Source organism: Astyanax mexicanus, chromosome 1, assembly GCF_023375975.1.
Source record: "Astyanax mexicanus isolate ESR-SI-001 chromosome 1, AstMex3_surface, whole genome shotgun sequence".
Taxonomy (NCBI): Eukaryota; Metazoa; Chordata; class Actinopteri; order Characiformes; family Acestrorhamphidae; genus Astyanax; species Astyanax mexicanus.
In genome coordinates, this window is record NC_064408.1 from 51,371,252 (window position 1) to 51,396,039 (window position 24,788).

At 38.2% G+C, this 24,788-nt stretch overlaps 1 protein-coding gene across 6 annotated transcripts in view; it reads left to right on the plus strand.

Moving 5' to 3' along the window:
- swt1 (SWT1 RNA endoribonuclease homolog) overlaps positions 1 to 24,788 on the plus strand; it is a 45,147-nt gene that overhangs the window by 6,466 nt on the left and 13,893 nt on the right. For 4 of the 6 annotated variants that reach the window (XM_049479734.1, XM_049479731.1, XM_049479728.1 and 1 more), the window contains exons 5-18: positions 160 to 225; positions 1,109 to 1,165; positions 5,233 to 5,356; positions 5,463 to 5,564; positions 5,825 to 6,013; positions 6,764 to 6,857; positions 6,941 to 7,095; positions 8,602 to 8,750; positions 11,784 to 11,922; positions 13,058 to 13,206; positions 13,612 to 13,757; positions 15,761 to 15,904; positions 21,855 to 21,921; positions 24,157 to 24,224. In XM_049479734.1, the coding sequence (XP_049335691.1) occupies positions 160 to 225; positions 1,109 to 1,165; positions 5,233 to 5,356; positions 5,463 to 5,564; positions 5,825 to 6,013; positions 6,764 to 6,857; positions 6,941 to 7,095; positions 8,602 to 8,750; positions 11,784 to 11,922; positions 13,058 to 13,206; positions 13,612 to 13,757; positions 15,761 to 15,904; positions 21,855 to 21,921; positions 24,157 to 24,224 (1,649 nt within the window). The remainder of the gene's footprint in view (positions 1 to 159; positions 226 to 1,108; positions 1,166 to 5,232; positions 5,357 to 5,462; positions 5,565 to 5,824; positions 6,014 to 6,763; positions 6,858 to 6,940; positions 7,096 to 8,601; positions 8,751 to 11,783; positions 11,923 to 13,057; positions 13,207 to 13,611; positions 13,758 to 15,760; positions 15,905 to 21,854; positions 21,922 to 24,156; positions 24,225 to 24,788) is intronic. The other 2 variants (XM_022665227.2, XM_049479735.1) reach the window with 1 other exon arrangement.

Sequence of the window (24,788 nt, forward strand, 5' to 3'; positions counted from 1 at the left end):
TTGGTGAAAATGTCATGCAGTCAGTGCTTCACTACTTTGGGGTTGAATAATTTTAGACACATCTTTATATCATCATCTACACTTGCTTCCACAGCTCAAAATAAACTGAAACCCTTACCTTTGCTCTCCCGCTCTCGTAAACCCTTTTCTTCACCTAAGGTCCAGCTGCCACATTCTAGTCCGGTGAGGGACTCGAGCTCACCAAGCAACACTCCAACAGATCATGTAAGGCAATATGTTTTTTCTTTAGTTTTGTATTTAAGATTAAAAGGGAAATTTTACATATTTTTACAAATGCTAGTTTTAGAACATTTCTTTATAGGGATGGGGAAAGGACCCTTAAGCTAACGTTTTGTAGCTATTGGGGGAATCATACTCTGTGGGTGTCTCCTAAGCAATTACTACCCCAACACAAAATCTCTGTTTATCTGGTTATTAAGTAGGGATCTCTCGAGATTAAAACGTGACTATATTTCTCGTCAAGCTTAGTAGGTGAGCTCCGCGGTACAGTTAAAAAGCTCAGTGCAACAGTGCTCTCACTGTCCCAAAGATTTACAGTCCTAGTAAATACTGTAAGTAAATCCTACATGTGACTGTTTCATAGGCAGGTGTACTAATCACTTAGCTCTGTACTGTATTTAAAAAAATGTTCTGTCTCTGTTTGCACTTCAAGCATAGTCTTTTATTTCATAGGTTTTTTTATTCTTATTCTTTTTCTTATTTCTATTTCTTATAGAATCAATGTGTAAAAGAAACCAGTCTGTTAAGTTTGCGTTATATAATTTTGTCAAATAAAACTCTAGGGTTTTCAAGCCATTTTTCATTTTTAACGTTTTCTTTCAAATTTTATTTTAAAATCTCATCTTGTCTCGTTCTCGTGAACCCAACATCGTGTCTCGTCTCGTCTTGTGATATTAGTGTCTTGTCACACCCCTATTATTAAGTATAACGCCATACCTTACATTATAGCCATTTCAAGGTACAAATGCAGAACTGGTTAACCCATTTACTGTAATTTTTTTCTTAAGATTTTCAAATGCAAATGTTTGTTTCTATTTATACAATTGTTTTTTCAATTCCTAACACTTAAGAATATCTTGCTTTTTAGGCTGCTTGTCAAGGTACATCAGCAGAGTGCACTCAAATGTATGACAATGACCAAGAGGTGAGTCTCATTGGAATTTCATCTCCATCTTTTTAAAATTTTATTTCTAATTTTACCTCAATTTGAAAAGCCAGTTACCCAACACTCATTTAAAAGAATTCTGCTAGCGCTAGTAATGCCTTCAGCTAGCATGTCTTCAGTGCCTCTTTTTAAACCACCTCTTATGGCCAGTTGACACTGTGCGTTTTTTGGTTCAATCGTGTGTTGTGCATCGTATAGTTTACATGGAGTAACGAGGAGCGATTTAACACTTCACGACCAGCTCCCGATCAGAAATCGCATGCTCGCAAGAAAATCAGACGTGTTTGAAATTCAAATTGCTCCTCGTGAGAGTTTCGCACTGTTGAAGCAGTGCCACAAGCTGAGCCACCGCAAAAACAGCAGCAGACGTGTAATCGAGTAGATGGGCCAGCATGGCGGCGCAGCGAGTGATTTTGACAGAAGCAATGGAGGCTCAACTAGTAGAACTCTGGCAGGCTCACCCGAGCCTATACGACGTGGCTTCACAGAGTTACCATGACCGCAACAACCGTGAAAAAAGTTGCAGGGAGATTGCCGCACAATTGCAGCTACCTGGTATGTTTTTCTCAATGTTGACATGTAGCTAAACTGAGCTGCATAGTTGCTAGTTACAATTATGGAAATGTTATGTCATTTTAAACCCACACATCATCACTGCCAGAGCAGTATATAGCACTGTCACCGGGTTTAATGTACTGCTGCTATTGCCAAAGGAACTGTGAGTGTTCTATGAACATTTGAAATAATATAAACAATATGATATTCAAACGTCTAACTGCTTTCTGTAATAACGGAAGCGTTCCCTCCCATGTCCATGCTCCTTTCACCAGCTGATGGTTGGCATCCTCAGAATCCACATAGCCGAGTGGTACGTAGGCATCAGATCTCTGGTGCCGGAGAAAGTTGTGCAGACATGCGAAAACAATGATGACATCCTTGTCTGGATCCAGGCAAATAGTTGTTCTGAAAATTCTAAAGCGATTGACAGAATTCTGAAAGCATTCTGAACAATGCGGCATGCTCTAGAGAGGGGGTAATTGTAGATCCTCTACATGTTTTTGAGGTTACAAAAGGGATAGGGCTTCATGAGATCTGGTCGTAGGGGATAAGCGTCATCACCAATAAACACGTATGGAAGTTCAGCGTGCCTGTGTCCGTAGCAACTCTCAGGTCGGAATCGGGGCACACTCCAGCATCAGACACCCTTCCCTGTGTTCCTGCGCTTGCATACAAAAACTTGTAATTGTCATCAACTACAGCCATAAATGTGATGGAAAATCTTGATTTGTAATTTTAAAAAATGATTCCACTTTTTGCAGGGGGTTGAATGAAGATGTGTTTCCCATCTATAGCCCCTAAGCAGTGTGAACACTGCCACTTGTTTGCAAAGTCGTGAACAACAGCCTTCCACTCTGCGAAACCATCGACTTAACCATATGTTGTTACATTCAGAGTTTTTGGCAAAAATAAGTTATTCAGTTAACTGAAGGGACAATTTTTGACAATCTGCAAGTCAACCTTTCAATAGTATTAAAATTAGTGTATTTTCAGTCAAATTTACCTTCAAGTAATCTTCATGTAGTACAGAGGTAAGGCTAGTGCATGTTTCCATAACAATCCTGCTCAGTGTGGTACTTCCAATCCTATATTGAAAACTTAATGAGTTGAAGGTGTCAAAGTGAAGAAAGTTGATTAGATGTCAGATGGATTTGGATGGTTAATGCATTGGAAAGTGCACATGGATTGATCTTGATAGGTTGACAGAATTTAGTTAATGGATGGAGGAGAACAAAATGTATTAGTAGTACTAGTATGTAGGTTGATAGATGGTAGAAAGCTGAAGGTTAGATAGTGTAGCCTGGATGTATGTAGTTGAATGGGTGAATTGGTTTTTAATGCAACATAGATAGGTAACCTTGAATCATGTCCACCTTTCTATAGTTTAATATGGAGTGTTACAGAAATGTAATTTATGTGCACACACTCGCCTGTTGCCAAAAACCTTTAGGTAACAGAAAGCCTCTCCCTGGGGCTGATGTATCCCTCTTGAGTTACCCTCTCCAGGAGATAACTGAAGTCCTCCACAGACATTCGGAGAAAGTCCCGAAACCCCTTCATATCATCTACCTGTTTTTAAATAACACCCCATAATAATAAATCAGCATTATATATGTTGAATGCTATTGCCTATTTAAAACTCTGAAAATAACAGGTGGTGGAATCTTTTGTACTGTAGACTTAACAAAAAACTTAAATTTAACCAAGCACCTGAAAGTGACAATATTACAATTCTTACAGTATCTTGCTTAATGCAATGTCTGCAATGTAATTTATTTATTTATTTATTTATTATTAAATGTGGCACATTATAGCACAAGCATCTGAAAAGTTCTGCTCATGGTTCTGCAGGGAATATATCTGAGCAAACGGTCCACGTTAGCCTCCTGACTGCAAATCCACTCTGTTGCAGTTGGCACGGCAGTGCAGTGACCGCACCTGCACCAGGTAAAGTTAGTGTCTCGCTCCCCACCGGCTCGAATACAGAAGCCATTGGGTTTCTAGGAATCTGATTAAAACTCAGTTCAGCTTCGTCTTCATCCATAATCTCCACAAACAACAAGCTCTTTACGTTCACCCTGACCGCTAGCTATGTACCTGGGCTCTTCAACCAACCAACCTCTTGACGTCACCAGTGCTGCACGGGCAAAATGGCGGAGGACTAGGGCAAACGTTTAGAGTAGTGTTGTAGAAAAGAAAATGAAAGGTGGGTCAACACCCACCTCTTGTCCGGGGTACAACTCCCCTGCGTGTTCGTTTGATAGAGAGAGTCAGACAGGTGGAGTGAAGTTGAAAGCAAACCAAGTATTTATTACACAGAACTGGATCCAGGAGAACATACAAAGAAACGGTTATCAGCCGTCCCAGTATAAGTTCTGACCCCCCTCTGATCTGACTCCATGTTTATACCCCAAATGACGTGAAACCTGCTGATGAGGCGTTGCTAAAATCATCTCATGTTAGTATGCATAATTTCACGTGTTAGTGCTCAAGTTTCACAGGTCTGACCGGACCACTAGTGTTTGGCCTTGATTGTGTCCAGCCGGACAGTGTGGTATTGTTTTAAGAATTGACTGGGTCCAGTCAGACAGTGTGATATTGTTCCAGTAATTAGACAGTGCCGCCCCCCCCCCTCATGTGCGCGCGTCCTCCCGCTTTGGTAGGTGAAGAAATGCTTCAAGCATGAGCTACACAAGCCTCACAACAGATCTCATGTGTTATATGTTAATGTGTTAGTGGCGCGTGGTTAGACCGCCATACAATAGACCCTATGTGTTAGTAAACACCTTATGTATCGTGTGGGTTAATTTGTCATAATAAAGTCTGTGTTAGTCACATGCCTGATCAAACAATGTTTTACTATATATGTAAAGAATATATTGTGATTATTGCTTAATCTTCTATATAAATGCATGTAAAATACACTGTGAGTGAAAATGATCAAATGTAAGGTGAGTATTGGTTAATGCATATAAAATACAAGGTTTCACACAATGATTATGTAATTATAGATACTAAGATAAGTAATCATAACTGAAAGATATTTGTCAATACACCCAAAGTGTAATAAACAGTTACTCTTCAGTAGTAACGTTTAGAGTAGTAACAAACATGAATGTATTTTAATTTAGTGTGTAAACATTTTATATAAAAAATCCCCACAAATAAATGTTATCATGTTTAATCCCTTAGAAAACTTGTACAAAATGAAATGTGTCATGTCCAATTTTAACCCTGCAACCTAGTCGTACAATTTGAGCTGGATCTGAGGGACACGATTGAAAACATCATACAATGTCTGCTCACCTTTAGCTGACAAACTCAGACACTTATTCTGGCTGCTGATGGCGAGCAGCAAGATCCGGCGTTTAAATACTTGGACCCCAGTTCATAGTGCCAGTGGCTTTTTCTGCTGGACCACTCGGAGCCCCTTTCATCTGCACTTGTTGAGTTTCTTAGCTCTATATTTGTTGTGTTTGGGCTTGTAGATGCAGCTGGTTGAAGAGCTACATCTGGCCCGCTTTGACCTGCGACTCCAGGTGAATGTGGGCTATGGAGAGCTTACCTGCATGGATGTGGACCCGCCCGAGGAGGGCAGCACCATTTCACTTAGTATTGTGTCCATTTCAGAAATTTATCTACTTAAACCCCAAAATTATTAATGAAAATAAAGATGCGAATGTTTTACTTGTTTCTTTCATGCGTTTTTTTTACTCAGGTGAGGGGCAGCACCAGCAGAATGTCCTAATTGTATTGGACACCAATATTCTCATTAGCCACCTGGACTTTGTAAAGAAGATGCACTCAGATGGACTTGGAGGTACAAAAGAAGGAGTTGTTTTCTATGTCGCATCTATGTAAAACATAGCAGTAGATTAATTAAAGTTTCATTTAAAAGCTTTCTGAGTCTTTTCACTGAAGTTGTAAACAGATACTTCATCTTATCAGCTTCTCCTCTCACTTTGCTCCAGTTCCTCTAGGATTTTTTTATTTTTTTTTTTTAAACACAAAGTTATTACTTATTGCTCAAGTCTTTCCCCCTTAACGTTGGTCTTGTGTTGTGTCTCCTGTGGGCTCCAGCTCTAGGCTATCCCACTCTGCTTGTACCTTGGGTGGTTCTTCAGGAGCTGGATTCGCTAAAGAATGGGAAGCTGTCCGAGGAAGTAAAGTTAAAAGCCAGAGCACCTGTCCATTATATCTACTGCTGCCTGAAGAGCCAGGTACCTCGTCTCTGGGGCCAGTCCATGCAGCAAGCCTCCCAAATTTTACGTGGGTGTTTCTGTGTTTTATGGTTGGTAGTTCTGTGTTGTGCGATACATTTTCTCAAAACAAAACTCAAAACTAAATTATTAATCTCATAATGGGTATTGATGTTTCTCAAATGTTCCGGATCTTAATTTACTTTTTTCATTTTCTGAAAAATTGGCCATAGCTTGGGGTATCAGACAGCTTTGGAGTATTAAGTCAAGCCTAAAGACGTTTTATTGTCGGTTCTTCAGAGCACAAATACACAGTGCAAAGAAATGACTACACAGTGCAACATTGAACAAAAATACAATGTAGACAATAAAGTGCAACATGCTGTACCGACACAAGTACAGTTTAAAATGTGTGTGGTGAGGGTAAAGTGCAGAGAAAAGTAGCATTCTATAACATATAGGTTATACATGATCACAGCAGGTAATGAGGTGGAGAGAATATAGTAGCAGCTATTATTGCTGACTGCAGATTACTTGTGAATTATGTAAAGTATGTTTTTTTATTTATTTTTTTTTTTATTGCTCTCAAAGACAAAAGTATTGCTTATCATGTTGTTGGTGGTCAACCAGGTCTTGCACAGCTGCTGGGAAACTTGTTTTTTAATTTTTTTTATTTAAAGTATTCACAATCAAAACGTCTTGAATTACTTTAATTTCATCTCAGTATTGAACGTGATATACACTTTGTTAATATGAGTGTGCTTCATCAGCTCACCAGTGGAGGGAGCTCTTTGTTAATATTAGATGTACATCCTCTCAGGTGGACCGGGTATAATGAATAATGATGACCGAGTGCTGCAATGCTGTCTGCAGTACCAGGAGTTGTATCCAGAGGGCACGCTCATTCTCTGCACGTGAGCACATATTCTCTCATCACACTGTTTGTATCGTTTCAGGTCTAAAATCATCTCTAACATTTGCTTTCTCTGGTTTATAGTAATGATAAGAACCTGTGCAGTAAAGCGCTGCTGAGTGGTGTCAAGGCCCTGAGTAAAGCAGATCTAGTTGAGGAGGCAAATGCAAACCCTGGACTGTTAAATCGCCGCTGTAGCCAACACACTGCCCGTCTGTCTGCAGGGCGCACCAGTGAAGGTCAGTCACTGATCGCTCACATGCCTCAGGTAAAACTGTAGAAAGGAAGACAGTTTAGGGTCTGTATAGCTACAGAATGGCAGTCAAGAGGATTGAATACACTGCCCTATGGAACAGTGTTGGTGCATTAAGAGTTAAGACTCTTAAAAATTAACAGTCACCTATGATTGGTATTGAACTATTTGTTTTTGTTTAAATACAGCATGTGATAAAGTTAATTCCCACAATTTAAAAGGGTATGATGGGAAACACTCTTTATAGGTAGTGTATTTACACACCAACAATTAACGGCTACTTACATTGTTTTATGAAAAGAACATCTGCCCAAATTTTAAGCGTTAAGGGTGATTTCGTTAGGCTTTGGGCTTGTGTTGCAGGAAGAGCACAGAGAACATTTAACCGGGAGAAGAAAGAGTACGTTTAAATAAATACCAGCAAATTCCGGAAACCAACATCACACTGTCTGAAAAGTCTCATTCCATTATTTATTTTTTTATTTATTTTTAAAATGTCTAGTTGTGGTTTCTAGTATAAATCAATGCCATGTGAGCTGTTTTTTTTTTGTAAAACAATGTGCACAGGTGTTTCTATTTAGCCCTGCTTTATTTCACTTAATTACTGGTCTCTGAAGAAAGACAGCATGCAAACATATTACCTCTAAATTTTCTGAACAGCACTGCAGCAGTGACCTGCCTACCCCCCAAGTCAATTTTACAGCTCTAAAACTCAAAGGACAAAATGTTTTTAGAGATACAGCCTTTCTTATAAAGATATAGCACTGAGTGCTAGGTAAAGTTAACCCTTAAACTTTACTTAAGGATTCGGTGCTTGGGCAGTTTCACCACGTTGAAGCCCTATATCATAAAATCCAACAACAAAAAGTTGTGCTACCTTGTTAAATAATGCTCCCCTAGTGTATATTTAAGGTCTTTGTAAAACGCAGAATCAACCCGGAGATACGATGTAAACCTAAAGTTACTTACACAAGATATATAACATTAAATAGCTGTGTGAACAGAAGCTGTAAGCTCTACCTTCAAATCAGGTCCGCCTGTGGGCGAGGCCATGAACTCACTGGTTGACGTAGAAACCTAATATATCTCTGATCAACTCGTATTTCTGAGGATTTTCTTTTACTAGACAATAGAGGCTGAGAAACAGTTTTATGTGCAGCATCATATACAACTCAGAAAGACCTATAGTATTATACAAAAAAAAAAAAAGGATTTTGGCCGAATGAGACCTTTAAACAAAGATATATATGAAGTTATACAAAAATTCACAATCAGCTTCTTCTATAAGCTGAAGGTTTTGATGCTTAAATATATTTGAAGAAATGTGTGATTTTAAACTTTAGTGTCTTGGTAATCAGGCAATTTTTACTCGCTTCTAGTCACTGTTCTCTTCCATTTCACAATTCGTAATTTCTGAGATATGTTCTATGCATTATATTTCTCTACCACTTCATAAGAAAGATAAAATGTTCCTTTGTGATGATGTACACAGAGCAGAAGAGAAAGCAGTGTAAGGACGAGGAGGTTTCAGAGCAGGAACTGTGCGAGTGTGTGTCTGTGCTGGAGAGCAACCTGCAGACTGCTCTGTCTGCTGTGCTGGAGGAAGAAATGAAGGCTGCATATGAAGAACTATGGTTGGAGGTGACATTGAGAGACACACAACGTTTATATTTCTGTAAACCTTATAGCTCAGATCCATTCACTTTTTTACTTCTCAGTCTGTACTTTAATCCACTTTAATTTGACTAATGTAAAAAATATACACACATTCAAATATGTAGACAGGAGGGGGGCAACACTTTCATACTACTGTGTTTAATATTAGGTAATTAAAATGGATGGTGAAAAGATGAATACAGATCAGATTCCTTTTGGGTCAGACTAGACTGATATACATGTACATGGAAATAGTGTTTATTATACAGCTTTTGTAAAACGTCTTCATCCTTCATCTAGGAAAATAGGTGTTCAAACCATAAAGTATATCTTTATATTTAGGTTCTTGTATTTGTTTTTCTGTACATCAACTAGCAGCATTAGATAAAATGGCACTTCACATCTTTCTGTCAGACAAAAACTTGTCTATCTCTTTTGTCCACATTTTTAGCTGGAAAAGTAATGGTTATGCAATAAAGGACAGATCACTTACTCATGACATGCAACATTTTGTGGTTCTACAACCCCTGGCAAAAATTATGGAATCACCGGCCTTGGGGGATGTTCATTCAGTTGTTAAATTTTGTAGAAAAAAGCAGATCACAGACATGACACAAAACTAAAGTCATTTCAAATGGCAACTTTCTGGCTTTAAGAAACACTATAAGAAAACAAGAAAATAAATTGTGGCAGTCAATAACAATTAATTATTTAGACCAAACAGAGAGAAAATTATGGAATCACTCAATTCTGAGGAAATAATTATGAAATTATGAAAAACAAACAAAAGAACACTCCACCACATCGCTAGTATTTTGCTGCACCACCTCTGGCTTTTATAACAGGTTGCAGTCTCTGAGGCATGGACTTAATAAGTGACAAACAGTACTCTTCATCAATCTGGTCAAGGACCATTTTATTCAGCTTCCACCAAAGATTTTCAATTGATGGAATAAGAAAGGTGTCCAAAATATCATAATAAACTTATGCATTTATTGAAGATGTAATGACAGCCATCTCCCCAGTGCCTTTGCCTGACATGCAGCCTCATATCATCAATGACTGTGGAAATTTACATGTTCTCTTCAAGCAGTCATCTTTATAAAACTCAGGGTGGTTTTCTACCAGCATGGTGCTGGTTCCAGGTTAGCGAACGGTTCTTTGCGTTTCCACCGCAAAATCACAGGTTCTGGGCCAGAAAAGCCGGTTCCGTTCTGGCCCCACAATCTTGCTGGTCTGGAACCAGTGAACCTGTGACGCAAGCGGCCAAAGGGCGGGGCTTTTCTGTATATCTGTATATAAATCCCATTTCCTTTCGGTGGTTTCTTACAGTTCGGTCACAGACATTGACTCCAGTTTCCTTCTATTCGTTCCTGATTTATTTTGTTGTGCATTTCCTGTTTTTAGGACATATTGTTTTTTCTGTCTTGACACTGTAAAAAAATGTCTTCCTTTGTCTACCAGTATGTTTGCCTTTAACAACCTTCCCATGTTGTTTGTATTTGGTCCAGATTTTAGACACAGCTGACTGTGAACAACCAACATCTTTTGCCACATTGCGTGATGATTTACAATCTTAAGAGTTTGATAATCCTCTCCTTTGTTTCGAATGACATCTCTCGTGTTGGAGCCATGATTCATGCCAGTCCACTTGGTGCAGCAGCTCTCCAAGGTGTGATCACTCCTTTTTAGATGTAGCTAAGCTAACTATGTAAACGAGCAGATCTAATTTGATGCAGGTGTTAGTTTTGGGAATGAAAATGTACAGGGTGATTCCATAATTTTTTCCTCAGAATTGAGTGATTCTATCATTTTTCCCTCTGCTTGGTCTAAATAATTAACCGTTACTGACTGCCACAATTTATTTCTTAATTTCTTGTAGTGTTTCTTAAAGCCAGAAAGTTGCCGTTTGAAATGACTTTAGTTTTGTGTCATGTCTGTGATCTGCTTTTTTTCTACAAAATTAAACAACTGAATGAACATCCTCCGAGGCCGGTGATTCCATAATTTTTGCAGGTGATCATTTTTTTCTACCCTATTAACCTTAGGCTTTCAAAATGATATGCAACCTTTCCAGAAGTGTCTAAGCTACCTTAAGGATTTATAATATGTAAACATATATAATTATTAGTATGAAATGATGATACAGTTTGCTGTTTGTGAATGTAGGCTAGGCATCCTGCGGGACATGTGTGTATCCATAGTTCTGAAGCACAGTTCTAGGCAGCCACAGTAGTTTACACTTTGAGCACATCATAAGGGCTTAAGGAACACTGATTCAGCTGTATGTTTTGCAAAGAGTGTAAAATAATTTCAGTATATTTTAAATCAAAGTTAATATTATGGAATTATGGAATAGTATTTGAACTGTGTTTTTAGGGTTCTGTCACTAATGATGCATTTTGTCTGTAATGACCAGTATTGCAAAAAATATTGTTATTGCTAGTGTGTAACTCGTGTTTAATTTTGACATTAATGTTCTGTTCTACCCATTCATGTTCATTTTATTAAGTGTGTTTTAGCCTGGATTGATTTATAGATTATGCACAAATTAGGATAACCGATCAACAGGGCTAAATTACATAATTTAAATTGTTGTCATTTTTAAGATGATGTGTTTTTTTTTTTTAGCTGTATGTCTTTTTTTTCATGCTTCCTGGTGTGAACATGATGACCTACTTAGACCTACTCATCTTCAGTATGCTTCAATAAAAACATCTTAAAGTTTATTTTTATAAGGAAAAGTATCTCATGTCAGTTTCATCTGAAAGCAGCACACTCTGACATGGAAGAAACGACCCCATTGTGTTTTGCCTCTCTTAAATTGGACTCACATGAACAGGTTATTTAATTAACTTGCACAATATGCTGCTGTATTAGCTTGCACAGTATTTCAGTTTCCTAAAGACCTTTTGGATTGTAGAGCCATTTTAGTATTTTGTGGTGTTTATTTTTATTGTTTTGTGTTTTGTTAAATTGTGTGTGTGTGTGTGTGTGTGTGTGTGTGTGTCTTTGCAGATTGTGTATTTGAAACCTCCCTGGACGTTAAAGTCTGTCCTGCAGTGTTTTCAGAAGCACTGGATAGCTGTGTTTGGCAGCATCATCCAGAGAAATCTGCTGAGAAGTGTGGAGACGCTCAGCAGCTGTCTTTGCACAGGTGGGTGTTTTAAAACACTTTCATCATTGCAGGTTAGAATTGTGTTGAGTTTGAAACATTATCCAATTATACCGTCCCAGCAGCACAGGCCTTTCGCTTTTAGAAACTCAAGACTGAATAGAGCTGTTGTAGTGAATAGTTGTGTGTGTGTGTGAATGTGGGGCCAGGTGTGGGGAGAGAAGGAGAGAAGTAGAGGGTGGGAAAAGGAGGGAGGGTTAGATGGAGGAAAGGCAGGCGTAAGAGTTTGTGGAGGAGTGGAAAAGTACAACCCCCCCTCCTCTGTGCCCAGGATATCGTGCCTGCCTGTATCTATCTGATGTATTGCTTATGGTTTGTGTGTATGTGTGGGTGTTGGTATGACCTCTAAAAAGGGTGACTTGTGTTCTGGAGGAACATTTGGATTTGCTTGTGTATGCACATAAAAAGATTGCTTTAGATCTTTTTCCTTCTCTTTCTCTTTCTCTTCCTAGTTCTACATTATTTTTTTCTGTTTTACCAGTCTTCTTTTATCCCTGTTATGAAATTAGATATAATATCACATGTTATTATAATATACTTGATAACTGTAATATTACAAACCTGTACCCCAAAGCATGGACCCCAAAACAACTGATTAAATAGTGCTGTTAAAAAAAATAACTTACAGGCTGACTTTTTTTAAAGTTAAAAAATAGTCAACATCCGTGGTAGACCTAAAGTACACCCTTCAGATAAACAGCAACCACTGCATTCATTTTTGCCAGAAATAAAAGTCCAACTGCATCCTTTGGCTGTGAGAAGACGCTTGAATTCTGGGGTCTGAAAATATGTGGGGTTGATTTTAAAGAAGCTTTGGCAAAACAAAAAACATTATCAATTAAAGCAAACCGTTAATACTGCTGCGGTTGTACTCAGAGAATGTTAGAGTATGCGCTGTTTAAGGTAGTAATGGATGCTCCTGTCCTCCTGATTCCAGTAGGTAGTTTGTTCCACCATTGAGAAACTAGGTAGGAGAACAGTCTGGATTGATATGTGTGAATGTTTGGCAAGGAAAAGTTATGCTTGATCAATTTATTGATTTTTGACCCAATGACTTAACTTGCAGTGCGTTTCTGAAGGCTGTGAAAGTGATTTTGTTGCCCTTCTGTGTCTGCAGGTGCGCCAGTGGAGCAAAAGTCTGTTTTGACTGCATTGCATGGGGCTGAGGAGCTGCTGAATGCATTTAGCAGCAGGTCTCAGTACAGTGGCCACCTGACCTCTGCTCTCTCCTGCATCCAGAATGTACGACACAAGCTTCTAGGCCAGGTGACTTCCAACACGCACGATCATAATGCAGTGCCTGTAGTCCAGCACAGTTTGCTGATTTTCTTCCTCTATTAAGATGTACTAAATCTGGCAGTTAGCTGATAAGGTAAATCAGATGTACCTCAGCAGGAAAAAGGACAGATATTCCATTCTATGGAGTTCTTAAATCTGGTTTTGGAATAATAGTGCACTGTTTATTATTTTTCATGGTGAAGGCTCTAAGGTCGAAAAGAAGCCTCAAACCTTGATGCTTCCTACACTATGTTTCACAGTTTGGATGAAAATATGATATTGATGTCTAGTGTTATTTTTCCTGCAGACACTCTTTTTCCACAGTTCCACAGTACTGTGACAAACCCAGCTAGTTCAAAATATGTGAGATGTGTTCATGTATATGTGTTTTAGCCTCAGAAAACTCCAGTGGAGGACACGAGTGATGAAGACACCCTGATGGCTGAGGCAGTGGAGGATATATCACCATCATCCCAGATGTCTCATCAGGAAGTGTGGGCTTTTTTTGAGAGCCTCTGGAACAACTTGTGTCACATCAGGTGAGATGAAGTTCACACTGGAAAAAAAGAGAATTAATTTGCAGGAATCAAATAGGATACTTTTTTTTAATATATGAATTGTTAGTGTTAAGTTAGTTGTTTGAATATAAAATTTTACATGGTCAGTTACAGCAAGACATACAGTTTTGAGAAAACTTCTGCTGCACTTTGTAAGTTGGACAGAGCTCAGAAGACCTCCTCCAATAACTGCGTAGCTTTGCGTAACCTAGTCATATTCATGTAAAATCCTGTAATTTTACTCTTGACGCTTTCACTTCACTCATTAACTTTAACTTTAGGCGGGCCCTGGTCTAAAATGACCATTTCTGGCATAATGCTGCTTGACTTTTGTTTTCAAGTATTTAGTTAAAGACATAAACACAGTACAATTTTTTTGTTGTTGTTGTTCTGAGTTTCACAACATGCTACCAATGTTACTACACTGCTCAAAAAATAAAGGGAACACTAAAATAACACATCCTAGATCTCAATGAATAAAATATTCCAGTTGAAACTTTATTTATTACATAGTGCAATGCATTGAGTACAATATATTATAAAATTGATCAATGTAAATCAAAATTATCCCATGGAGGTCTGGATTTGGAATCATACTTAAAATCAAAGTGGAAAATCAAATGACAGGCTGATCCAACTTCAGTAGAAATTCCCCAAGACAGTAGTGTGAGTGCCTGTATGATCTCCCTACAACACCTGGGCTGCTCCTGATGAGGCGGCGGATGTTCTCCTGAGGAATCTCCTCCCAGACCTGGATTAAAGCATCAGTCACTCCTGGACAGTCTGTGGTGCAGTGTGGTGTTGGTGGATGAAATGAGACATGATGTTCCAGATGGATTGGATTCAGGTCTGGGGAACCTGCAGGACAGTTCATAGCATCAATGCTGACACAATTCAGTCACATGAGGTCTAGCGTTGTCCTGCATCAGAAGGAACCCAGGGCTTACTGCACCAGCATATGTTCTCACTAGGTTCAGCTTCCCCACACCATTACTGACCCACTGCCAAACTGGTCATGCTGGAGTATGTAGCATCAGCAAAACGATCTCCACGGCGTCTCCAGACTCTTTCACGTCTATCCCGTGTGCTTAGTGTGAACCTGCTCTCATCCGTGAAGAGCACAGAGCGCCAATGGCGAATACGCCAATCTTGGTGTTCACTGGCAAATGCCAATTGCCCTGCACGGTGTTGGGCTGTGAACACAATCTCCACCTCCACAATCTGTGGATGTCGGGCCCTCATACCACCCTCATGGAGTCTGTTTCTGACAGTTTGAGCAGAAACATGGGTGTAAGTGGCCTGCTGAAAGTAATTTTGCTGGGCGTTTGCACTGCTCCTCCTGTTCCTTCTTGCACAAAGGAGGAGGTAGCAGTCCTGCTGCTGGGTTGTTGTTGCCCTCCTACTGCCCCATGCTTCATGCTCTGGACACTGTGCTGACAGACACAACAAACCTTCTTGCCACAGCTCGTATTGATGTGCCATCCTGGATGAGCTGCACTACCTGAAAAACTTCTGTGGGTTGTAAACACCGCCTCATGCTACTTCTATAGTGAGAGAACTGACAAAATACAAAAGTGACCCAAACATCAGCCAGAAAGGATGAGAACAGTGAAAAGGTCTATGGTCTCCACATGCAGAACCACTGCTTTATAGGGGTTGTCTTGCTAATTGACTCTCATTTCTACCTGTTCTCTGTTCCATTTGCACAACAGCAGGTTAAATTGATTCACAATCAGTGTTTCTTACTAACTGGACAGGTTGATTTTACTACACAAGTGTGCTTGATTTGGAGTTACATTGTGTTGTTTAATTATTACCTTTATTTTTTTGAGCACTGTGTATTAATAACTATCCTATTAATCTGTCTTTTCTGTGTCTGTATATTTTAATGTTTAACATTTAGCTACTCCCCATATTTAATGCATGAAAGGTCCGTGGTGTGTTCTTTTATAACGTATTGTAAAAAATTCATCCCCATCTCTCAGCTCGGCTGTGTTCTCGGCACTACACTACTCTCCGGGCTCAGCGGAGACAGTGCAGCCATTCTCCACACCGCCACCTCAGGACGCCCTTGACTATCTTCACAAGCTCTCTGCTGCTACCAGACAGCTGCTGGAGGCCTTCCAGAGGTACACAAATCCTATCACTCTTTCCCTTTTTTCATTGGTCTATACCCGGTGTGATAAGCAGCTGTAGAAGCATGAGGAATTTAGAGTTTTAATTGTGTGTGTGTGTGTTTTATTTTTTTATGTTGGGGGGGCATATATTTGTTCTATATCCAGTTTGTTCTATATATGTAGTGATCTTTTATGTAATCAGATGTTTTTGACCCCAGTCTTAATCTCAATAATCACATTTAAGTTTTACGTAATGAAAGGCATTTTACAATGTCAGGAACGTTTTGTTGATACTGATAAGGTCTATTTTTCCTACAAAGTTAGGGACCTTTGTCCTGAAAATGTACAAAACACACACACACACACACACACACTCACACTGTAGCTGGCCTTGATTACTGCCTTCCTGAATCCCATAGTTTTTATAGTCTCATAGTTTTGAAGTGGTACTGTGTTTAGTGGAAGCTATGGGCAACCCTGTTCATGATTCACTGCTACTGTAAATATTAAAGTTTGTAGAAGGTGAACTGATCTTCAAAAGAATGTTTGTATGAATGAAAAGAATGTTTGGGCATGTTGTATCCTTAACTAGCTTGTTTAGTTGATGCAAAATTCAAAGCTTTATCAGAATTGATCAGAATTGATAAGCTAAGTATTGGTACCTGCCAGTTTTCAACCAAAGTACACGATCAGTTAATAATGCTGGTCAGATTATTTGATCCTTGGGTTCTGCAGTTCTTTAGATGTTGTTCTGGGTTGTTTTGTGACCTTCTGAATGAGTTGTTCATGCCCTTTTGGAGTAATTTTGTCACTTTTTTTTTTTTTCATTTGTGAATAATACCTCACAATGTTTTTTATTTTCCACATATGGCCAGGTTGGTTTGGACTGTTTTTTTCTCTTATTAAATGACATTTGAGAAAAAAGAAAAGTCATTTGAAAAATATTTTTTGTGTTTACTCATGTCATTTTTTTGTTTGATATTAAAGTTTGTTTTATAATCTGAAAAGTGTAAATTCTATGAAAAGAGAGTATAAATATAAAGAGAGCATGGCATTTTCATACATTAATAATAATGTAATTAGGAAATTGCAGTTCACTGGAACAATGGAGATTGAAATTTGAAAGATCTAGAGAATGTTCAGAGAACTGCTTGTAGTATTGCTAGAAAACAAATTGAAACTTCAGATTGACCGAGCAAGGTATTCAGAAAGATTTATTTGGCTCTGGAGTAGTGTTGCACCGATACCTATTTACCTACTTAATTTCTTTTAGTGTACATTTTTATTTTTTCCTAACTTTGAAACTTTACTTACCCAGTTAATGCAGTCCCTTCAGTCCTATCCTACCTTATTTAGGATGCAGAACACTACAGTTAACAACTATAACCAATGGAACGCTCTAAATCAGGGGTGTCCAATCTACGGCCAGCTGGCCATTTGCGGCCCCTTTCCTTTTTTGGAGCGGCCCGCTAGGTATTTTAGAAATAGAATGAAAGTTGGCCCGCTGTTAAGCAGTTTTTTAAAATGTGAGATTCAAAGTTTGAACGCTAGGTGTCAGAAACGGGCCAAAGAGTCGGAGAGGGTGCGCATTTCTAGCGCAGAAAAACTTGGCAAAAGAGTATAAAAGCGGAGATGGTGCGCATTTCTAGCACAGAAAAACGGGCCAAAGACTCTAAAAGCGGAGAGAGTGCGCATTTCTAGCGCAGAAAAAACAGGGCAAAGAGTCTAAAAGCAGAGAGGGTGCGCATTTCTAGCGCAGAAAAACGGGCCAAAGACTCTAAAAGCGGAGAGGGTGCGCATTTCTAGCGCAGAAAAAACAGGGCAAAGAGTCTAAAAGCAGAGAGGGTGCGCATTTCTAGCGCAGAAAAACGGGCCAAAGACTCTAAAAGCGGAGAGGGTGCGCATTTCTAGCGCAGAAAAACGGGCCAAAGAGTCTAAAAGTTGCCGTAATTAAGATGTTTTATATTAAGAGACATCATGAAATTAAACATCAATTTATAAAATTTTAGTTTACACAACACTGTCAAAGATAAAGATAGTAAGTCAAGTAAAATGGTGTGTAAATGAAATAATCAGGAAAATGTATTATTTAAAGTGGTATACTTCATTATTTGTTTTATTACAGAGTCTGTGGCCCGTGACTTAATATATTTCTCTTTCTGGCCCCCAACAAAAAAGGTTTGGACACCCCTGCTCTAAATGTTGGGATTTATTTGTGCCTTTTAAGTTTTTAAGTCAAAGTTGAATCAGTACTCTTGCAAAATGGGGAATTTGGGATTTATTTATTTTTTATTATTTAGAAGCTGTAAAAATAGAATAAAAAATAACAATCTTGTTTAAATTATTCAGTAAATGCTTAATCTTTTTATCTTATGGAATTCATGTGATCTTTTACTTGCTTAGCTATTCAAAGTGACAGGCATTTGACCATGGTGCTTATGCTTGCGTGTGTAATAGTTTTCTGTTTGAATAGCGTAAAGTACAGAGCAGAAAGTACAGATATCGCTGTTGTGAAGGATTCAGGGTTACACGCCTGCATGGTGGAGACTGCAGCCTCTTAGCATTCCAGACAGGTGCCTCACTAATGGAATTTTTGCCTGTGTGCCTCTAGAGTGCATTTTTCAGAGGAGGATTGCTATGAGGTTCACTAACAGCTGCTCATTACTACAAGGTCACCTGTGTGTGGATGGGCACAGAGGCCGTGCTTTGTTGATACAAACACATTGCCAGACCTTGTGATTCTAAGCATCAGACGCACCTTAGAACATAATACACCCAGTTTATTTGTTGTAATTAGAATGGTTTTAAGTAATAAAGTGGTTGATTTGATTTGCACAAAATATGTAGTTGATTGGTTTGCCTTAATTAGGTAGCTGTATATGATACTGACATCCAGAATTAGAATTAGCTTTTTTTATCTTGCTGTAGAGATGTATGCTTTTCTATATTAATCACACTAAAAGTCCCATAACAACGTCTGAACAAAGCTATGGAAATTAGTGCTATCAAATATTAATGAACTAATTGATTAAATTAAGTAATAATCATTTAATAAATGATTCACATTTAATTGCATTAATCATCAAACTGTATTGAAACTTATTGATTTTAGGCTATGGGGCAAATTAATAAATGAATGACTGAAGTAGCTTTTAAAGCTTCCTGTAATAAACATCAGTCAGTAACAGATGCTGTAGTTACTGTATATCTCTTACAACCCTAGACAAGGTTTTATAGCTTTACCTTTATACAACTTAATATTATAAAAACATATAAAAGATGGTCACACGTGCCAGAGGTTATTTTCAGAAGATTCTAGACTACTCAAATATGTCTGTAGAGTAACTACACTCAAACACATTTTTACATTAATAGTTAAAACGTGTTGCTCTGTAATAATAACATATACCAGCCTTGCTTAAAATCCTAAAAAAATGAGACACATATTAAAATTATTTTAAAATATAATATATAAATATCGTCCAAAAATATATATTTTTGTATTTTAGTTAATTCAGTCATTAACATTTATACGTCTTTTCATTGTAAGATCTGCTCTGGAGCTTTTATAATGAAGTTTAAAATGGCGGATCAGACATGGCTAAAAGGTAAATAGGCTGTTTTCTGAGCTGAATTAATAGCTTATATTTGATAACAGATGGATGGTGCTGTGCTGGTTAGATTAGTAGGGTCTGGTGTTTGATAACAGGTGAATGGTGATGTGCTGGTTAGATTAGTAGGTTCTGGGCTTTGATAACAGGTGAATGGTGATGTGCTGGTTATATTAGTAGGTTCTGGGATTTGATAACAGATGGATGGCGCTCTGCTGGTTATATTAGTAGGTTCTGGGGTTTGATAACAGATGGATGGTGCTGTGCTGGTTATATTAGTAGGGTCTGGGGTTTGATAACAGATGGATGGTGATGTGCTGGTTAGATTAGTAGGTTCTGGGGTTTGATTACAGATGGATGGTGCTGTGCTGGTTATATTAGTAGGGTCTGGTGTTTGATAACAGATGGATGGTGATGTGCTGGTTAGATTAGTCGGGTCTGGGGTTTGATAACAGATGGACGGCGCTGTGCTGGTTGGATTAGTAGGTTCTAATGTTCTTTGGGAAAACACCCTTTTTTGTATAGTAAATAGTAAATAAGAATCTGATTACCACGATCATAATATTTTATTTATTATTTAATTTTTTAATACAGACTTTATTGTTTAGGGCGATACAATATGGCACACCCTCATACGGCATCAAATACGTTTTATAATTAATTGCATATTTTGCCTGGATTACAATTGACGAAAACTTTTATAGATACAGTAGACATAGGATACTGTTGACATAGAATTTTTCTTTGGTACATAGTGCTCAAGTTGCTAAGTTGTTATTTGATGGTCAAGGTGGTTAAAAAGCTGCTCATCCAGACTTACAAACATGCCAGATGTTGTTTTGTTTCTGGACATGCTGGTTGACCACAGTGGTCTTCCTGGTTATGCCAGTCTACCAGCTTGGTCTTGTCTGAAATGCTTGCCAACCAGCTTGGTCAGTCTTGGTCATATTGGTTGTTTAGCTCAGTATCCCCTGATTCTGTCATTTTACATTGACAGAGTGAGTTGCTTTTGTTCCCAGTCATTTACTTTTTGTTATATCCCTGACAGTTGACTGTGCAATAATTAGTAGTGAAAAAAATTCACGACTGGACTTGTTGCACCTTGTTGTGACGTTTTATTGCTATAACATATTAGATTTCACTGAGCTCCTGAGAGCTACCCATTCTTTTACTAATGTTTATAGAAGCAGTCTGCATATCTAGGTGTTTGATTTTATACACCTGTGGCCATGAAAGTGACTTAAGCATGAGTTTAATGATTTGTATGGGTGAACAAATGCTTTTGGCAATGTAGTTTATCATAATTGCCAAAAGAACAATGATGCAACTGTGTATTTCATTAAGAGAGCATAAGTAATCCAGTTTAATTTGATTATTTGCAATGTATTTTAAATGGCTGGGATGGGATGTTGTATAATTGTGTTTTTGAGGAGACTGAGCTGCTTAAGATGGCCATGTGTTTGATTTTTTCAGCAAAGATATGACCTTTATATAAATGTATGTGTAATTAGTAGTGGACAGGAGTGGACCTTGGAGTAGTACTGTTCCTCTGTACTGACTGTACTGCTTTACACAGAGGCTCTGTGTTGAAACTGACTTTGCCCTGGTCAGGCAGCTCTGATGGGTATCAGCTCACATGGGTTGATTTGCATTAAAAAAAGCTTTAGCTGTAAATGAGGTGTGTATTAATCTTCTTTTATACACACCCAGTCTGAAACACCCTCAGGTGTGTGTTTGGGTTTTGAGGTGACTATCCCGAGTGTGTAGAGGGCTGGCAATGGAGGCAGATTTGCTGCTGTTTCCATGGAGGCGGCTCAGTGTAGTCTCCATGTGCTGGAAGCAGAGAGATGACTCATCACAGTGAACACACACACACACACACCTTCCCACTGTCCTCTCTCCCTGTCTCAATCTCTTTTTGCCCTGGAACAGGAAAAAAATAAGGGTGCCTGTGTAATGCAGAAATTGCTTTCTCCTCTCGTTCCTCCTTTCTCCATCTTTTCCTCCCTCCCTCTTTTGCTCATTGCCCTTCATATTGTTCTCTTTGTTCTTTCTACCTCCCAGGCTCTAGAGGTTACTAAGAACGGTGGAATAAAGAGAAAAAAACATTACAGAAGCAGATTTTAGTTCTATGACTGATTTTAAGCTGTGGTTTTACAAAACCAGCTCACCAAACCTGGCTAAAGAGAGCACTCCCAGTCCAACTCAGGCAGGGCTAAATAATTAATTAATTAACAAGTTGGACTGGGAGCAAAAAAGCATGATTAGGTAGTGCTCTTCCAGAGCATGCATTGGATAAAGGTCTGCCGTGTATAAATGAGTGATTGCATTGTGGATTTTTCCTCTTTTAGGTTACTCTCTGTGACCAGCAATGTCGGGGACGCTCAGGCCTTGCTCACTGTGATTTTCGATAATAAGGTAAGCAAGGGCATCTGTGTGACTTTTTATAAATACAGTACCTTTTTGAATGTTGACTTATTAGATTTTCTTTAATGGATTGGTTAACAGTACTATATATATATATATATATATATATATATATATTTGATAGACAAACAGGTTCAAATTCAGTATAATTTTGATGTTTCTCATATCAATGCCATGTGTGAATATTCACACATGTTACTAAAATTCAACTTTTTGACTTCTTGACTTCTTGTTTTGATTGTATTACAGCACTATTTGGAAGCATGTGAACTGCTCACAGTATGAGCTATCCGGACTAAAGTACTGCCTTCACACTGTGGGTTTAGTTGTTCGTTATTATACATCTGCAGAAACAATGGGCAAATGTTTTCTCATTGGCAGACGTAGTCATTGTTTAGAAGTGTTTTAATTCTTTAAAAACTTTGTGCATAAAAAAAAGATATTTATCAAAAACATTATGGTCTAAAATAACTAATATGCTGTACTTCTACATGGCACCAAAATAGTGTGCTTTTACAACGGCCTTCAAACGTTTTGTTTTGGTCCAAGTCAAAATAGCAGAACTAAAAATGCTGCAGATCATGGCATGATCGTTTGCAGTACAAAACATTTTGTAGATGATTTTATAGGAAGTTGATGCGGTACATTGTCACATATTAAAAAATAAAAGTAGAACAAATAATGGTCTTCTGAAATGACCTTTCTCATACATGCTTGTCACACAGTGGTATTGGGCAACTGTAAGTGTAGATTAGTCCTGTTTGATAGATCATATAAACACATTGCAAGAGATACAATAATATTTTGAGAGGAAACTCAAATTGCACTACCTGTGTTTAGCAACAGAGGGAGCTTAGGCTGCAGACTACTTCTTAACCTGAGAGAAATGTGCAGCCAAACCAAGTGATGAAAAACCTTTAAAGGTCTCATTCCATCATTTTTATTCATTAAATATCTAGTTGATGTCTCTTAATGCCATGTGAGCTAATTTTTGTGAAAAAAAAAAGTGCTCCGTTGTTTCTGTATAGCCCTGCTTTATTTCACTGAATTACTGGTCTCTATAGAAGGACAGGATTTTGGCTCTTGCCTATGAATATTCATACATGCAAATATATCCCATCTGATTGGCTCACAGCACTGCAGCAGAGAACGCTACCTGTCTTCGCCCCACAGTCATTGTTACAGCTCTAAAATGTTTTCAGAGATAAAGCCTTATTTATAAAGATATAGCACTGAGTGCTAGGTAAAGTTAACCCTTAAGCTTCACTTAACGTCAGACTCTCGGCGTTGCTCGGCTGCAGGGTGAGCAACGGCTGCTTACTCGCCGGGCAACGCTGCTCGCCCCGTGGCATTGATAACGTTTCTTTTAGCTAAACTAAATCAGACTTAGTGATTCGGTGCTTGGTCAGTTTCACCACGTTCTATATCATAAAATGAGATGCGAACAGCGCCCGCTTTGACCAGTGTTCTGTCAAGTTGTGCTACCTTGTCAGATTTTAGCCGAAGGAGACCTTAAAGAAATTCAAATTGATTTATTGGACATCACTTTTTTTTATATATATATATATATATATATATATATATATATATATATATATATATATATATATATATATATATATATATATATATATATGTTTATTTATAAACAGAAATAAAAGGAATATGAGGGTAATCTCCTTTTGCTTAGTTACACAGTTGCAGTCAAAGAGAGCCAGGTTAAGGTACTGAATTGACAATGCACAAACATCAAGCCCATGCCCAACTATGCAGTATCAAATTCAGGGAGATGCAGTCCATGTAGGTGATGATGACAAGACATAGCAATGTTCATTAATCCCTCACTGTAAAACCAAAGCTAACTGCACTAAGTGTAAACAGTGTAATAACATGAATTTCGGTCCAGAGTCCTAACTTAAAATATATAATGGTGTCCTGAGGTATCTGGAAATCAAAGCATTACAGCAGGTCATTTAAGTGCAGTAAGTTGTAAAGTACATCTACTATAGAAGACCACTACAAACCAGAACTGGCCAGACAGGACAAAAGAACTACAAGAGCTGTTCAGATATTATCATTAATGTTTGGTGCTGGAAATAGTAAAAAACAAATAAATATTAGCTTGTTCTCCTTTTGTCTACTACCTGGGAAAGAAAGGGACTACAGGTTAGGTAAAGTGTGAACTTTGGTGTAAATAACAACAAAAATGCTCTTTTTTTCCCCCAGATTGCCACTGTGGAACCTCAGTTCAGTGCCAAGGACCTCTTTGAATGCCTGTCCCAACCAGACTACAGGTCAGTGTACTCTCAGTCTGAAAGCTAATATAAACATAATATAATATCAAAATATATACACTCACACAATATGTGATTCCTGTCAGTAAGATAGCTGTGAATGTGTCTCTCTTTATGAGGCTATCTGAAGCTGTTGCAGGATATTGCTTCAGCTTGTGCAGGTGTTTTTTGCCTGGGATGATCCGCTGCCCAGTGTCCTCTTTAACGGTTGCATTGCATCACAGTCTCTACCGTGATCCTGCATTCAGTTCACCATGTGTTCTATTGTTAAACATGGGGCCATCTAATGAGTGAACTGAATTCTTAATGAAGTGCCCCCCAGTCTGCTCCCTATTTAGTTTATCTTTCTTTCCCTCTGAAATTTTCCATAAGCTTTAAAAAATACAAGCACTTCTTGAATATTAGTAGTTTTCGAGTAAGAAGGTTTGTTGCAAACACATGAATCTTGTAAAAGTAATTTTTTTCAGCATCATTAGTTATGATAGTACTGCAAAAACGCATAAGTTTTGGCCAACAATGTTTATTATACAACCTCAAACGTATATAAATGTGTAAAATGTAAAT